This window comes from Schistocerca americana, chromosome X (genome assembly GCF_021461395.2).
Source record: "Schistocerca americana isolate TAMUIC-IGC-003095 chromosome X, iqSchAmer2.1, whole genome shotgun sequence".
Classification (NCBI taxonomy): domain Eukaryota; kingdom Metazoa; phylum Arthropoda; class Insecta; order Orthoptera; family Acrididae; genus Schistocerca; species Schistocerca americana.
The window spans coordinates 165,160,937-165,179,345 of NC_060130.1; the positions used below are offsets into that span (position 1 = coordinate 165,160,937).

At 39.3% G+C, this 18,409-nt stretch overlaps 1 protein-coding gene across 5 annotated transcripts in view; it reads right to left on the reverse strand.

Moving 5' to 3' along the window:
- LOC124554669 overlaps positions 1-15,767 on the reverse strand; it is a 139,792-nt gene extending 124,025 nt beyond the window's left edge. For all 5 annotated transcript variants that reach the window (XR_006968405.1, XM_047128290.1, XM_047128288.1 and 2 more), the window contains exons 1-2: positions 15,555-15,767; positions 8,996-9,128 (exon numbers count right to left, since the gene is read on the reverse strand). Coding sequence is in view for 4 of the 5 variants with exons in the window: in XM_047128290.1 (XP_046984246.1) it covers positions 8,996-9,128 (133 nt within the window). In the remaining variant the exon portion in view is untranslated. The remainder of the gene's footprint in view (positions 1-8,995; positions 9,129-15,554) is intronic.
- Between the last annotated feature and the right edge of the window lie 2,642 nt (positions 15,768-18,409).

The window sequence follows — 18,409 nt, forward strand, 5'->3', positions numbered from 1 at the left end:
TACCGTCAATCCTGATCTGGAGCTCTAACGTGACAGCTGGCTGTGGTTCACCACTTCTGTACCTTGGGTCTTCTTCTTGACAATTAACTTACTTGGTTGCCTCATATCCACCTTTTCAAGAATGGCTGTTTCTGTAAACTCTGTGTCCTTCACTTCCTGGCCCACATCTCTTGGGGTGCAGAACGTATGACATTTCTCTGCCTTTATCAGGCCTTAGTTCTGTCCCATCTGGACATTGGTTGTCAAGTTCACGGCTCAGCTGCCCCTTCCACAGTACCATTGTGGTATCTACATCTACATTCTACATTGATACTCCGCAAGCCACCCAACGGTGTGTGGCGGAGGGCACTTTACGTGCCACTGTCATTACCTCCCTTTCCTGTTCCAGTCGCGTATGGTTCGCGGGAAGAACGACTGTCTGAAAGCCTCCGTGCTCGCTCTAATCTCTCTAATTTTACATTCGTGATCTCCTCGGGAGGTAATAAGTAGGGGGAAGCAATATATTCGATACCTCATCCAGAAACGCACCCTCTCGAAACCTGGCGAGCAAGCTACACCGCGATGCAGAGCGCCTCTCTTGCAGAGTCTGCCACTTGAGTTTATTAAACATCTCCGTAACGCTATCACGGTTACCAAATAACCCTGTGACGAAACGCGCCGCTCTTCTTTGGATCTTCTCTATCTCCTCCGTCAGACCGATCTGGTACGGATCCCACACTGATGAGCAATACTCAAGTATAGGTTGAACGAGTGTTTTGTAAGCCACCTCCTTTGTTGATGGACTACATTTTCTAAGCACTCTCCCAATGAATCTCAACCTGGTACCCGCCTTCCCAACAATTAATTTTATATGATCATTCCACTTCAAATCGTTCGGCACGCATACTCCCAGATATTTTACAGAAGTAACTGCTACCAGTGTTTGTTCCGCTATCATATAATCATACAATAAAGGATCCTTCTTTCTATGTATTCGTAATACATTACATTTGTCTATGTTAAGGGTCAGTTGCCACTCCCTGCACCAAGTGCCTATCCGCTGCAGATCTTCCTGCATTTTGCTACAATTTTCTAATGCTGCAACTTCTCTGTATACTACAGCATCATCCGCGAAAAGCCGCATGGAACTTCCGACACTATCTACTAGGTCATTTATATATATTGTGAAAAGCAATGGTCCCATAACACTCCCCTGTGGCACGCCAGAGGTTACTTTAACGTCTGTAGACGTCTCTCCATTGATAACAACATGCTGTGTTCTGTTTGTTAAAAACTCTTCAATCCAGCCACACAGCTGGTCTGATATTCCGTAGGCTCTTACTTTGTTTATCAGGCGACAGTGCGGAACTGTATCGAACGCCTTCCGGAAGTCAAGAAAAATAGCATCTACCTGGGAGCCTGTATCTAATATTTTCTGGGCCTCATGAACAAATAAAGCGAGTTGGGTCTCACACGATCGCTGTTTCTGGAATCCATGTTGATTCCTACATAGTAGATTCTGGGTTTCCAGAAATGACATGATACGCGGGCAAAAAACATGTTCTAAAATTCTACAAGAGATCGACGTCAGAGATATAGGTCTATAGTTTTGCGCATCTGCTCGACGACCCTTCTTGAAGACTGGGACTACCTGTGCTCTTTTCCAATCATTTGGAACCCTCCGTTCCTCTAGAGACTTGCGGTACACGGCTGTTAGAAGGGGGGCAAGTTCTTTCGCGTACTCTGTGTAGAATCGAATTGGTATCCCATCAGGTCCAGTGGACTTTCCTCTATTGAGTGATTCCAGTTGCTTTTCTATTCCTTGGACACTTATTTCGATGTCAGCCATTTTTTCGTTTGTGCGAGGATTTAGAGAAGGAACTGCAGTGTGGTCTTCCTCTGTGAAACAGCTTTGGCCCTCCATGCCTTTTGCAATAGCCCTGTCGGTAGGCTTCCAGTTGATGCTGGGATCCTCCCCTCTTTTGGTTTGATGGTCCCAGCTCCAGGTTTCCTGTGCCATTACTATCCACTCTTTTCCTGCTCAACTCTCCCATTAAATTCTTTTTGTGGCTTTGGTACATGACCTGCTCACTGCCTGCTCTCAGGTGGGTTTACTGGTTGGGTTCTGCCTCATTTCTTTTTGCTGCAATTTCCATCTTCCCCCTTTGTCATGATCCTCACAATCTCTCCTGAACACTCTCCCCCCTCTGTTAGTTTCTTGGCACTAGATTCGGATAGATCTCTTCTGGCGTCCAAATTCCTCCATCACTCAAATGATATTCTGTTGTTTGTTTCGCCCACTCTTCTGGGAGTTTTGGCATGCTGTTGTCTTTTACACCAATGGCTCTAAATCTGCCGGTCATGTGGGATGTACCTTTACATCTTCTTTTGGCACAGAACGTCTCTTGCCTGCCATGTGTGGGGTATTTACTGTGGAACTGATGGCTGTTCCCCGGACCTCTGCTTTATTAAACTGTCCTCCCTCAGCTGAGTTTTGTTGTGTTTGACTCAGTGAATGGCCATCAGGCTATGGGCCGTTGTTTTCCCTGTCACCCCTTTGGTCTGTGCCATTTACGACCTTCTAGTCAATCTTGACCATGCTGCTTGCTCTGTTGATCTTCTTTGGATTCCTAGCTATGTGGGTATCCTCGGAGGCAGATTTCTGGCATTACATCAAATTCCTTTTCATTCTGTCATGGACAAACTCTTGAGCGGGGCCCACGCCATCTAATAAATTTTGTGTGACTAAGGGTACTCCTGCCCGCAGTGATCTTCCATCCTTTCTTGTTTTCGTATTGGCCATACCAGGTTGATCCATGAATTTGTCTTCCCATATTTACGTACCTGAATTTCCTTCCAGAATTGAAGTTCCTTGGTTGGCATCGACATTGACTTGGGTGGCCTTCAGCCATTCCTCCATGCTGGCCAGCTTTCCCCTTTCCTTTTTCCCTATGTTTGGTCTGGTCTTTTGTTCCATTTTGTTTCCTTTTTTCTTGTGCCTCCTTTCCCTGGTGGTTTCCACCTTGTGTCATGACCATTGTATGGTGTGGGGATAAGGATGGGTCAACGGTGGAGCTGTAGCCGCCTCACGCCTCTGGGGTGCCCCCTGTTCTCGCCCCTCTGCCTTCCTGTTCCGTACTCTTCCTGCCACACTGATGGTCCTTCTGCTTCTGTGTTTGCTTGTTTTACTTTCCCATTGACTGGACTGTGCTGGCAGTGTTGTTGCTCCCTTAGTCTCTGCCATCTTGGATTATGGGACCAATGACGTTGCATATAAAAGCTTGTGTGGATGGATACTGACGAGCCCATCTGCGGATAGCCTTAAATTATGGCATACATATGTAAAATGTTACAAAAACTGTGTATGAAATTTTTTCTCAGCAACAGTCGTTTAACATCAACAAGAAACAAAAATGTTTTATGCCACTCTTTCATCCAGAAATTAATCAATTTATATTTGATTATGCTGAAACTAAAGCACATCCACCCATAAATTCGCAACGAAGCTTCATAGCCGCCAATTCGGACTTCAGTATATGAAAATTGTTCTGAATGCACTGAAGTGCTACATGAAACATTAATATCCATTAATGTCCATCAAAGAGTTACAGATGTGGTTACAGATAAGAGGTTTGCATAGGCCTCTACATGAAATGTAGAGGACACTAATGTGAGTACACTAACACTAGTCACAATCTGTTGTTGTACACTTTACAGAAGTAGCCCACAGTGGATTCTTCTACTTGTTAATAAATAACACGACTCGTTTCAGACCCCAAAGACACTGCTTCATGATAGGACTTAAATTACAACTAAACAAATGGTTACTGTCATCATCTGTAACATTGATAATTTACAACAATGAGCCTAAAAAATCATAGAGATGGCACAGAATACATTTAATATGAATGTTTTGATTCCTGATTATCATATCGCAGGGTCAAATGACGGCAATGAAGCTTGGAAATAGGTGCAGAGAAAGAAATAGAGATGGAGATAAGACCACCAGGACAACTGAAAGCAGATAGTGCAGTCTGTGTAAGTTTACTATGAAATGGAAGAATGATCAGATACCTTACAGCCTACTGGATGGACAGAATAGCTGCAGTATGAAAATAAAGATAGCTCAAATGGAGGAAAAGGCATCCAGTTCTTCAGCTGTACTTTCAACAACATCTAATAATTAAATAAAATTGTTAGACTGTATGAAGTTTCAGAAAGTTGCTTCCTCCTTCACCAACTTATTTACCTAAGATTCCTGCTAATGTAAACAGCAAAACATGATGCAAGTACAATGAAAGAAAGAAAAAAAATGGAATCAGGCAGCTATCACAGTGAGGGAAAGACTAATTTAAAATAGAAAAAATACTAAAAAAAAAACGACGTGGAAAATCTTTTACTAAAGAATTTGGTAACAAACAACTGGAACCAACAGCAGTACAAAGAAAATGGGATGCAAAAAAACAAACTATGATGGCTAGTTGACACCCAAAAGGACATAGAAGTTGCTGTTGACCATTGGCAACTACAAAAATGGCATACAGACAGAAGACTAATACTCAGAAGTTTACATCCATCGAACTAATAGAAGGAAGTCAAATTAAAAGTGCATTGAATGATAGACTGGGTTAACAATTTTTGGGAAGACAAGAATGGGAAAACTAAAGCTAACAAGTGGTTCTACATGATTGTTAAGGGGTCAAACAATACGATAGCAAACCAGGCCTCAGTCTACAGTAACTTACTGTTCCACATGCCCCACCCAACAGTTTCCACCCCCTCATCCTATCACCTCCTTCTTTTTCACATTACCTCATCCTCTTTGTTTGCCACCCTCTGTGAATGTACTTTCCAGGAGATGGTGTTTCAATAGAGGTGATTGAAGCTAGAGGAAAAATACTACAGTATGGACCTACAAAGTTATTTACAGAATGCCTGTACATCAAGACAAAGGACTCCCCCCCCCCCCCCCCCCCCACACACACACACACACACACACGTACACTTGAAGAATCTACTATACTTCCCAAGAATGGAGACAGGCACGATATAAGGAACTGGTCCAATCAGTCTTCTCTCCAAAATATAAGTGACATTCACAAATTCAATGACGCAGGCTTCAAAATTTGATCTAGCACAATGGATTATATGATAGGTAACAACACATGATACTTTCAATTGGATTGTGAATGTATTTCATCACACGAACAATTTCATTCCTGCTACGTCCAGGTTACAACTTCATCTTGCCAGTTACTATGTACTGGCCAGCATGAATGAATCTTTCAGTCTGAAGTGGAGCGCTTGATGTTTTAGAACTTCTTGCCTGGGAGTGTCAAAATTTATGTATGGAACACTATAATTATTTATCTATTCCACAACATTTACATTAATTCAGAATGACAATACATTTCACACTATACCAACTGCAATAATAATGATGTATGCTCAGCAGTCTTATTCAGAGTTTAGTTTAGTTTCAAGTAACGCTTATCCAATGTATAACTGCTTATAAATATTCAATTGTAATAACGGTAAAAATAGCTATATTGAATGCATCATTTAATGGTATCTCACAATCAAAAGGTGTCTAATTTATTGTTCCATGCACTAATCAGCATAAAAACATACAAAAAACTTCATGACCCTTTATTTTTAAGTGTATTAGACAGTTTTATGTGGAAAATACTGGACTGGCAACATGCAGAATGTATCCCTAAAAGGTAAAATGGGCCATTCTCCCCATGCATTCATGTCATGAGGAAGGTCTAAAAGAGAGTATACGGAAAGTCCTAGTAACAGGACAGCAAAAATCGCATTGTCACATTCACTGATCACCATGGACATCAAAGCAGGTGAGTGGCACCATGCAATGACACTGACACCACTGCTATGTCAAATAGGCACACAAAGAAGGTAACGTGGAGACACTACATAGCATTAAAACCCCTACAATCTGTGAAGTGAAGCTTAATATTACTATAAGCATTTATTGCTTTGTATATTTGAACTGACTGTAAAACAAGTCAAGATTTAATTCTTGACATGTTATGGTAATAGAAATGCAGAGTTGTTTAGCAATATACCACTCTATAAAGAATCAAACTCCACGTGTAAAACAGCTTCAAATGTACAATTACTTTACAAATGAGTTGATGTGTTAAATATTTGACGTCAATCATGTAAAAGCTTTATTGATGAAGATACAAAATCCTAACTGTGGTAATTTTATTAGTTGTTTCAAAGAATGGTCAAATGAGTGTGAAATCTTATGGGACTTAACTGCTAAGGTCATCAGTCCCTGAGCTTACACACTACTTATCCTAAATTATCCTAAGGACAAACACACACACCCATGCCCGAGGGAGGACTCGAACCTCCGCCGGGACCAGCCACGCAGTCCATGACTGCAGTGCCTTAGGCCGCTCGGCTAATCCTGTGTGGTTGTTAGTTTCATATTATTTATCCAAAGACTAATAAAAAAAAAGTTAAAATCAAAACTGTGTGAATATTGTCTGGGGAGTTTGTACTCCATTTTAAGAAAATATAGTTTTTCATGCATGTCAATGTTTGAGATGCCATATGCCGGTACGTTCAGTGGTGTAAGTGGATATACTGTCTGTAAAAAGTGTTGCAAATACTCCATACTAAAGAAAAATTAAAATGTCACTTCTGACACAGACATTTTACTGCATAAACTGTGAAAACTTAAGTGATACACTTGTTTCTCCTTTCATCCTTTTCTCTTCGTGTGGATGGGTGGGGAATGACAGTGAGAAAAGTTTCTGGTGTAAAGTTTGTTGGATGTGAACTGGCTAAGTGCTCTCATTCACAAATACTGGATGAATGTAATCTCAGTAATTTGCGTGCTGTTACATTGCCTCAAGACAATATACACCGTTTATAACTTCAATACTTGCCTTCTAGTGTTAAAATTTTAATGCAATATTATGCCTCTTAATGGGTATCTTATGTCAGCATTCGAAATTTATAAGTTCGGACAATAATTATAAGAAATATTGAAACTAAAACTTTTTGTTTCTCCTGGAAGCCATTAGAGAGGCAGCCTGCAATGGGTGCTTGTACTGTTTTAGCCATATATTAAGAAAGGTTAAGAATCATGACGTCAGTGTAAGATTCCATGTCCAGCACCAACTTTTCAAAGTAGGGGAACATATGGTTCAGTTCATGAAGGGTTCTTCTACTATCTTTCTATTTGCCTTTCCATACTACTACTTTTAGTCTCATTGTGTTCTTGGATAAAAGTTTTTTTTTTCTATATCTATAAGTTATTTTCAAATAAACAGACTTTCTGTTTTTGTCAATTATTTCATCAAAATTTTGTAATCACAATTCAGTACGCCTACGTGTGTTAAGACAATGAAATAAATAAATGAAACGAATTCACCTTGTATGCAATATAATAATGAAGAAAACAAAACAAAAATGTATCTGTAGCAGCTTAACTATGGCAATACATATTAAAAGAATGACACAGTAACAAAAATAACAGACAGACAGGATGGTTGGACAGTACTTACTCTTCAGCAGGTGAAATTTCAGTAGTGTCAATAAGAGTGAAAATGTTAAAAACATTAATTATAGCTTTGGAACTGTTAGAGGTATAGGTTAGGAAGGAGTGGCAGCTCACTCAGAGAGACCCACAGTTTGTGTGTTCCTGACTGAATGTGAAAGACATTAATGTATATAATCTATGTGCCATTTACATAATATCATACATGGTCCAGTCACATTAATGTGACCACGACCAATGTTTGATGGCAACAAGCAATAACCACTCACTGAGAGCAGGTGGTAGCACTAGCAGTTGAAGCCACACAAAGTGTGTCTGGGGGACACGGAAAACAGTGCAGTCGTCGTCATAATGCAGAAACAGAGCACATTATCTGTCATCCAAAAGAGCATGAACACTGGCTTTTTGACCAAGGCTGGAAGCATTTCCAAAATGGTTAAGTTTGTGAACTGTTCATGTACCACTGCGGTTAAAGTATACCTTGCATTGCAAACTGGCATATCCAAAACTGGTGCTGAGACAACTGTGGTGCACCATGGACCACAGATAACATGGGTGAATGACTGCTGCAGAGATGTGTACAGGTGTAGACATGCAACTGACCCCCCCCCCCCCCCCCCCCCCAGATGAACCACGGGACTACCAACAGCCTCTCCTCAATGTCCATTCATGCGGTGTGTGGATCTCTGCAATAGGAGCCTGATTCATGCACACACACTGAATGCTGCTCATTCACTACAGAGGCTCGAATCTAGATGCCAATATCGCTACTGTACGTCCTTTGGATGGGTACAGGTGGCCTTTTCAGATTAATCACATTTTGTGCTCCATTTCACACTATGGCTGTTGGTGTTTACGGTCCTCCAACAATCGTCGGAGGATACAAGGGGTAGCATCATGGTGTGGGGAATGTTTTTACAGCATTCCCTGGGTGATCTCTGCCATCCTGGAAGGCCCATTGCTTTAACAAAAGTATACATCTATCCTTGGAGACCACGTCCATCCCAACATGCAGTTTGTTTTCTTCTTGGCACCAGGGCATCTACCAGCATGTGAATACAGTGAGCTGCCAGTGGACGTGCATGGTTCAAAGAGAGCAAGGATTAGTTTTACTTACTCCCCTGCCATCAAACTCCCAGGATTTAAACCCAATTAAGAATTCTGTGGGACCATCTCGATTGGGCTGTTCATGCCACAGATCCTCAACAAAGAAATCTAGTAGAGCTGGCTAAGGCACTGGAGTCATCTGACTCCATATCCATGTATGTACTTTCCAGAACCTCATCGACTCTTATTGCACATCCGTGCTGCAAAAACTGGTTATTCAGGCACATTAATGTGATTGGACAATGTACTTCAGCACTAGTTGAAATAAGCAGTATGAATACAATTTCCCTTTTCGTTGTACAGCTAATACAGTTAATATCCACTTTCATTAGTCTCACTACAGTCGCTTGTGAGAAGAATATGGATTTTACTTACCAAATGAATGTAATTTATTTTTTTTATTTTCAATCTGCCTTTCCATTTCCTTTTTTCCATTTTTCGTTTTGTCTGTTGTCAACAGCGGTGTATCCTGTTTATTACATAACTTTCTCTCCTTTACTTTCGGCATCTAGAATAAAAGTGTGTGAAAAATATTTTATTAGCTATGAAGAAACACACATTCAAGTTCTCTTGTGAAAACATCCAATAAATCAAAATGCTATAGTTCAGCACCAAATAGTTGCAAAAAATTAGAACAAAGCATTCTGCAGCTGAGAATTTCACGTAGGTAGGTCAAATTGAGGGTAGACATTATGTGCTAAGATTCATTTCACATCACACATGTAATGATTACGATACCTTTCTAATCTGAGTGGTTTCATTTACAAAAAATAAATAAATAAATAAAATGAAAATCAAGGGCATGTGGCCTAAATTATTTAATAATTAAAATGTTATTTATTTAATAAAAAGGCGGCAGAACGTAATGCCAGTAGTTCATCCCTTCTCCTAGTTTTCTCTCATACTGAGAGATACAGAGTGGACAGTCAATGACAACTCTGGAGATATGGTGGAAAGTCCATCTTACTACTATTATTTTTCTCCAGTACCAATATTTTTATTTCTCATGGGTCTGCAGCAATGTTGCAAAGACTTTTAACCACTAACACTGCTGTGATAGTATTTTATTCAGCTGTTCTTATTACTATGGGAATTTTCAAGGTATCTGCAAAACATATAAGTTGTTGGTGCATAGCTTTTGTATGTTTTCATTAGGTATACATTGTGTTACAATTTTTACATTACAGTTTGGATGTACTTATAACCTAGCACATTTTTATGGCTGGTGCTGCCAAAATTTATTATATGTTAATAAGTTGATGGAGTTTTATTAATCACACATCAAGCAACAGAAATTAAAGTAGATAAAGCGAACAGCCTTGTCATAATGAAACATAATGATTACATAAATAAAATACAGAATTTTTTGCATGTGACAATATCACATAAATAAACAAAAACTCAACTAACAAACATACTGCCAAAAACAAAAATGTAATAAAGACCTGGAACACATCCTCACCGATTTTGAGAAAACGAAATACATCTCCATGAACCCAAGAACACCCCCCATTACACGGATAACCTAAGATCCACACACCTCAAATTTCTATATGTCCTACAGTCAATTGTGTAGATAGGCCAACATACCTTATCATCAGAAAATTGAACAATATGTTAAATAAATACTACACTTACCAAAAATATATATACAATAAAAAATTCCAACAATACCAAAGATATAAAAATACCCGTAAACAGTGAATTTGTATCCTTATGTGCTATGCACCTACATAACAACAATCCACCTAGAGTCAGCTGCCTATGTACTATTTAATGGAGAGTTGTGTAGATAAACATAAATTCGGCACTGGTTTTGTGATTAATGACAAAGTAGGAAATTTGGTTCAATAATTTAAAGCTGTTACCAAAAGAATATCCTATACAGTACTTGGAAACCAAGTGTCAGAATCACACTTATCTTTGTTCAAACCCTGACAGAAGATAAAACAGATGAGGAAGAGTTCGACGACCAACTGGAAAACATAACTGAGAACACACAGACTAGAAATACCAAAATAATCTGGGAGATTTTAACACAAAAGCACGAAAAGAACTATAGAAAGGCGCAGACTGCATGACAAGAATGGTTGGTGGATGATTAACTTAGCTGTCTCAAAGAACCTGAGAGTAAAATCTTAAACATGGCTGCAATTCAGCAACTGTATAAATTTGAAGACATTGAAAACAATCAGCCAACCAGTTTCAAACCAAGGGTTTATTTAGCCCTTGACCTAGGCTTCGAAATTTATAAAAATATCTTCTTCAGAAGAAGTGGGCCTTGTTACATCAAATGGTGGTAAATTAGATTAGCTGAAGCCAAGTGACTCTTGTCATATATAAAATTTATACAAAAACCAGAAACATCACATGCCATGGCTCTTAAGATAGCAGCCAGATTACACTCATCATACGTCAGAATAAATCCACAACTGTATTTGCCCACTGACAAAGGCTCTCGTCTATATAAAATTATAACAGGAGTCCAAAGAATAAAATATTTGCATAACATAAGTATTTACCATGCAAGAGACAAAGGCCAATCAGATACATTACACCTTGATGGACCAAAGCTGCTGTCACAGATTCATCATCAGGTCATATAGAGAGGCCGACTGTGCATCAGGCCTTTTCCTTGATGTATGTAGACTTAAACTGATGTACATCTGTATGTATAGGAAGAAGAAGAAAGGGACAATAGAACCTGCTCTGAATGTTGGGAAACTGTGAGAAAGTACAATTAAAGCTCAATATGCCATATAAATCAAATACCATTTTGAGGCCCTAGAAAATCTAGAAGCAAGAGAGAATGTACAGGAAAAGTGGAAGAAATAAAGGGCCAGAGTACTAAAAGTAGTGGAGAATACTTTGGGAAGAAAGATGAGAATGAAGAGGAGAGGATGGTTCTACGAGACTTGTCAGAAGGAAGATGTGGGAGTGCTGACAGGGAGAATCAGCAGAAAAGGAAACATTTTCATGATGCCAGATAGCAGACAAAGTGAATCCTGAGAACAGAGATGAGAATACAGCTAAGCAGTATATTAGCACAAGTTGCGGCAGAAAGCCACAAAATAATTCAAGACAATTTTTCCAACACATAAAAAAATCACAAACATGGACTTCAGAGTCCAGCCTGTCCAATTAGAGATAAGAACAGCAACTTCATAAATGACAAGGAAAGAATTGTAGACAGATGGCACTAATACTTCTCAGAACTCTTGAATTGTCCAGACCCAGATGAGATGCTACCTCCAGACACCACAGAAGAAAGGAAAGGTGAAGAAGAGTGGGAAGTGACTGAAGGTGTGAAGACCACAATCAAAACAGTCAGAAAAAACACGGCCTCATGGGTGGGGGCTGATAATTGGAGAATTAATCAAAGTGGGAGGTCAGAGCTTGCACTTAGAAATATATCAACCGGTCCAGTTGAAATGAAAGAATGAGACACTGGCAGAAGAATGGAATTTGGTCATAATAGGCCCTATGCCTATTATACATGAGGGGAAAGAAAATGGACTGTGGAAACTATAGAGATGTCAGTATGCTTAATGTAACCTACGAGGTAGTGTCTGTCATTAACTTTGGAAAATTACAACCATTCATAAAGAACAACATACAGGAATACCAAGCTGGCATTAAACCAAAACAGTCAACAATATATCACATTTCCACCCTAAGACAACTGTCTGAAAAACACTTGAGAAAATGATAAATATATCCATAGCCTATTCGTCGATTTTCACCGTGTGTACAATAGTATCTATAGGAATAGCCTAACAATGTAGGCCTACTGCATGATTACAGAATCCCTGAGAAGCTACTGAGAACTGTGCAATCTTGTATGGTTGGATCAAGGGCAGCACTGTGTTTCTAAGAATCATGTCAGAAAGGTTCAAGATAGAGAAAGGTATCAGACAAGGGGATATTCTCTCATATGTTCTGTTCAATGTCATCTTAAAAAAAGTAATAAGGGAATTGTAGGCAACAGGAACAGGCTAGAGTACAAATGGGTGGTAACTTCAATTGCCTCCAATGTGCAGATAATACAGTACTGCTAAGTGAGTCAATCCATGAATTGTAATAAATGTACCAAAAAGTGACAACAGTGCACAGAATATTGGGCTAAAGATGGATCAAGACAAAATGGAGCTAATGCAATTAGAAAGACGGTTCAAGGGAGTTTACCAGTTCAAATACACGAAATCTTAGTTTACCAGCAAAAAAAGTATAGAAATGGATATCAAGGAGAGAACAGCTGTTGGAATGAAACACATGTAACCATTCAGGGAGACACTCAACTCAAAATCAGTACCAGTGAATACTAAGATAAGAATCTATAACACAGCAATAGGCCCTGCAGGCATGTACGGTTCAGAAACCTGGAACATGACAACATGGAAAAAGGAAAAACTATTAATATTTGAAAGAAGAGCAATGAGGAAAATATGGGGACCAATTGTACATAAAGGGAAATGGAGAAGGAGCATGAATGAGGAAGTCTACCACTCAATGCCACAACCAACAATATTACAGAAGCAGAAGAGCAAAAGAATACAGTGGGCTAGCTTGTATCCCAGATGGCAGAAGGAAGAAAGGTAAAGAAAGCATCTGAGTGAAAACCAAACACCAGATGCCCCACAGGAAGACCAAGGAAATGCTGGATGGTTGACCTGGCAGTGCTGAAGACACCCGGAGGAACGGAAATACGGAAGCGTCCGATCCCACCCGTCTGCTTTGACCCATGACGTCACAAATATGGCGGAAACAAAAACAAACACACACACTTTCCACAAGAAGCCTAATGACACTAACGGGACAAGCGCGGGAAATGGGGTGTTTTGGGTAGGGGGCAAACTAAATATAAACAAATTTAGACACCTTGTGTAGCTACAACGTGTAAGTGAAGACAGCCATGCATGAATATCCACCCACCTCCCCAGGGGTCGTAACCCCTGCAACCCATAGAAGGTGGTGGTGGTTACTGTTTAACGTCCCGTCGACAACGAGGTCATTAGAGACGGAGCGCAAGCTCGGGTTAGGGAAGGATTGGGAAGGAAATCGGCCGTGCCCTTTCAAAGGAACCATCTCGGCATTCACCTGAAACGATTTAGGGAAATCACGGAAAACCTAAATCAGGATGGCCGGAGACGGGATTGAACCGTCGTCCTCCTGAATGCGAGTCCAGTGTGCTAACCACTGCGCCACCTCGCTCGGTGCAACCCATAGAAGATAAAGATGCTTCAGTAGCTGATTAGTGTTTTTTGTCTTTAAAAAAAAAAATCTCACGGGATAGAACGAACAGATCAGAAAGATAAATATAATAAACTAAAACAGAAATTCGAGGAAACAGATAATTAAAATAAGTAATAAGTGTTTTTAAATTTAAAAAAAAAATCTCACGAGATAGAACGAACAGATCAGAAAAGTAGTTTTGCACGAAGTCTAGCGATCTGCTCATCCTGACACTTCACATGCTTTTGCGAGACAAAAATATCTGCACTTAATCTAACTACTTCATCGTCAAAGCAGATCTTTGTTGACGATTCAGATGAATCTGGCACTGACATATGGAGAGTTTAAATGGCTGCTTCTGCGCCATAGGACTATTTTACAGCTATATAAGATAAAACAGAACTGGAGACAGCCACTCTCAAACCAAACTCCACGCCGTCATGACGTCACACACAACACCCTTACGTCACGGGTCAAAGCCGACGCGTGGGATCGGACGCTTCTGTCGACCCGGAGGAACAGTGCACAAAACAGAAAAGAATGCAGGCAGTTTGTGGAAGGAGCATGTGGTCTGCGGGCCCTGTGATTGCTGGATATGTATATATGTATATAAGTATGAATATATCAACATACCAATAAATGAAGCAATTGATATCATAGAAAACAACCTACTACAATATTGAAAATTGCCAATCTCAGGAATACAAGAAATAACAGAACTACTAAAACTGGTACTCAACCAGAACTATTTAGAATTTAACAACAAATTATACAATCAGAAAGATGGAGTCGCAGTGGGGCGTAGTACTGCAGGTAACTTCGCCAACACTTTACTCAATACCTCTGGACAAAAATTATTCAGCCCCACAAACATGGTTATTAAGAAAATCATTTTGTTATGTAGATGATACACTGCTACACAGACATAGAACACATCCATGGTATACTAAAAATCTACACACAAACATGAAATTCACCCTACAACTAGAAAATAACAAAGCAATTAAATTCCTAGACTTAATATAAAAATACAGGCCTACACAACGATTATGTATTCGAAATTTATAGGAAACGCACTACAACAGACAATATCATAGATTCACACTCTTGCCTTCCCAGAATACACAAAAATGCATAATTCCACACCATCATGAACAGATTAACAAAGTTTTCATTATAAAATTTCGCAATAAAAAAAGAACTAGCAACTCTCAAATACATAGGATACACAAGCAAACTTTAACCCCACTATAATCGACCACCTATATCAAAAATACACATAGCCAGCACACAACATAATACATGATGACATAAAACTGGCAATAGAAACAAACAACAAGCAAAAATTCACCTACAAACCACAAACATATATAGAAGTCATGCCTGACAAGCTGAACACTATATTTAAGAAAACCACTGTACAGTTTGTGTTTTGCACCGCACACAACATCAAAACACAAAATCCGATATAGAAAAACAAAACCACCAGTCCTAACATATGCCGGTATATATAAAGTCAATTGTAACGACTGTGAAAAGTTCTCCATATACCAAACCGGGGAGGAGCTTCAACATAGATATCAAAGGAACATCTAAATTTTCTGGAAAAAATATAAATTTACATTCATATGCGCAAATACCCGAACAAAATCTTAAATGAACAAAAGGAATTAAAACATAAAAATTACATCGACAACTTTACCGTGATTACAGAAAACGATCACGGAAAACAACGCAGGTACACACAATCTACCAGTAAATACACCGACTGCTTGTCAGTGGACAAAACAATGTTTGTACACACAGATCAATACACAGCCAGAACGTCTGTCGGCTGCGAATCAATACAATAACAAACCAGAGATGTAACCATAGTAAATCTTTAATACAGAACAACAGGTGCGACACTTCGCATCAGTTCCGTTGCCTACTGCGCCAGCAGCGCGCCAAGTGGCCAGTAAGTAAATCTGTTGAGTTTGGCGCGACCGTGAAAGTGAATAGTAGGTTTTTATTTAGGTTTCCTTTTGCAATCGGGAGCGTCTGCGGCGCTATAAACTTCAGTAATAAGAATAAGGAGATACCTCATCTGTCTTTTTGTGGGTTTTCTAAGGACCCTGAGAGGTAAATACCACCATGTTACTAAACTATATCGTCAGGATTCGCTTGCAAACTACGTGTGTGTTAATGATTAATGTTTAGTTTTAGGAGCAGAAAATGGCTAGTGAATAGCAGACGAGAAGATCTTAAGAAAAAAGACCCTATTTACCTTTTCATATAATGCTAAGTTTTTTTCGCTACACTTCGAATAAATCCTGTTCATGAATGCAGTCAATGATTAACTGGTGTGGAATGCGGAACCCCCACTGTTTGACATCCCAAATAAGCAACATCAACTGATGACAAGGAGGATACTTCCACAAAGGTTCGACTATTCATCTAAAGCTGTAAAATAGTCATATGGCGCAGAAGCAGCCATTTAAACTCTCCATATGTCAGTGCCAGATTCATCTGAATCGTCAACAAAGATCTGCTTTGACGATGAAGTCGTTACATTAAGTGCAGATATTTTTGTCTCGCAAAAGCATGTGAAGTGTCAGGATGTGCAGATCGCTAGACTTCGTGCAAAACTATTACGTGGCAAGGAAAGTGCCCATCATTTTAAGTACAGACAGCAACAGAAACTGTATCAGAAGTATCAAGTGAAGGATAAACAAATTTTGAAGACTATAGGATCCCGATATTTAAAAACAGATGCCTTTGACTTGTTGTTAAGCCAGATTAGGATGCCACTGAAGGAAAAACGTGCTGCAAGATGGAAAGACGAAGATAAGCTGTTTGCTCTAAATTTATTGTATTTCAGCTTTCATTATCCAACGTCAAAAGTGTTTCTCCATGAATGTGTTGAAGCTTGCCACTGGATTCATGATTTTTATCCCAACTTGTGCTTAATTTAGAATCATTTTTAGAAACATCTATGTCTTCTGATATTTCACAAACTCTTGGAGACAATAAAATAATTCAAATATTCCGTAAATCACGTAGGAAAGGGATACAAAACAAACATCATGTTTACAATGCGTCTGACGTTCCCCTTTCTCGCTGTTTGGAATGCTAGTTTCGCTGCAGCAGTCAAACAGTAACAATTTTTACAGCAGTGAGTGTCGCGAGTGTTATGTTAGACTCTGGACATACCAAAGTCTAATAAATACAGTCACGACACTCTCTAGAGCGAAAGCTGTTTTACTGTTTGATAGCTCCAAGATCTAGGACAGCTGGAACGACACTAGCGCTCCAAGCAGTGCTGAAACAGACAGTCACAGAGTCGTGAGGATAACGTTTGTTTATAACTACTTTCTACTCAATTAACGGAAGAGTTGTAATATTTGTGCGTTTCAAGCGTTTTTAAGTTACTGAGAGGCTTGAATTATGAAATATATCAAAAACAGCCAAATACCACTGATTCAATTTCATAAGCTATAACTCATTAATGAAGAAATACTTTCGAATTTGTCCATATTTGTAGCTTATTCCGTCGAAAGCAAGAGAAGCATGTATTTGTGTTGTTGTGTGTTCTTCTTATCATAGCCACTTTTCTTGACAGTTAAAATTTTTTCACTGAGTCCAATGATTCGCCCTTTCTTACACTTCACTCGACTTTCTAATACATGAAAATTTTTGCAAATGTGATTACTTTTGCTTGAAAAGCGAATGTGTTAATGATTCTTGCCGAATTATGATTTTGTAATATTTGTTTCAGAAAATCTAGATTTAGCAACAACTGTGGAATTTGTTTCCCCTGTGTTGAGTAACAGCCTTATGCTTTTGAGGATTTATTATCATTTCTGTGTGGTTTTCCCTTAAGCTACAGCTGTGGTGGCTTATTCGATTCATTGAATAGTTTAGGTATTATATTCCATGTATGTTTCCTAGGCTACACATTCACTGATGTGGCTGAAAGTGTAGTGAGCAAAACTCTGCTTTGTTGGATAAATGTATGATGCCTTTCTAAAAAAGGTCAGGTCTTCTCGTGTCTACTAGCAATTTTTTTTTATTAAAGGAAAACGACGTTATTCAGTAAACGTCTGTATGTTACACAAGTATCTTAAATAACCTATTCTGTAATTCACCGTTTCATATCTCCTAGGGTCCTTAGGAAACTAAATAAAGACAAATCTGGCGCAATTTTTTAGTTATTGTTGATTTCTGTGACACTATATAAACAGTCTTTTGTAAAAACTATGTTACAAGCCAATACAAACATTAGGATTGGCACTCATCTGATACTGTATTCAGAAGCGTCACTTGCTGGCTGCTTGGGGCGCTACTATCATTGCAGGTAACGAAAGACAAGATGGAGTGTTGTGACTTATGTTAGACTGTGGACGTACTGTCTCCAAGATAATATATAGAGTATGTGTATCTATGGAGTGAGCATAGTCCTCTGCCACAGCCTCCTAAACAGTCACCTTCTTGAAGGATGCCGTGCTACTGCGCATGTTCTCTACATCAGACTGGGCTAGTCATGTGCTTTTGGGACGACACTGGTTGTCTACAATT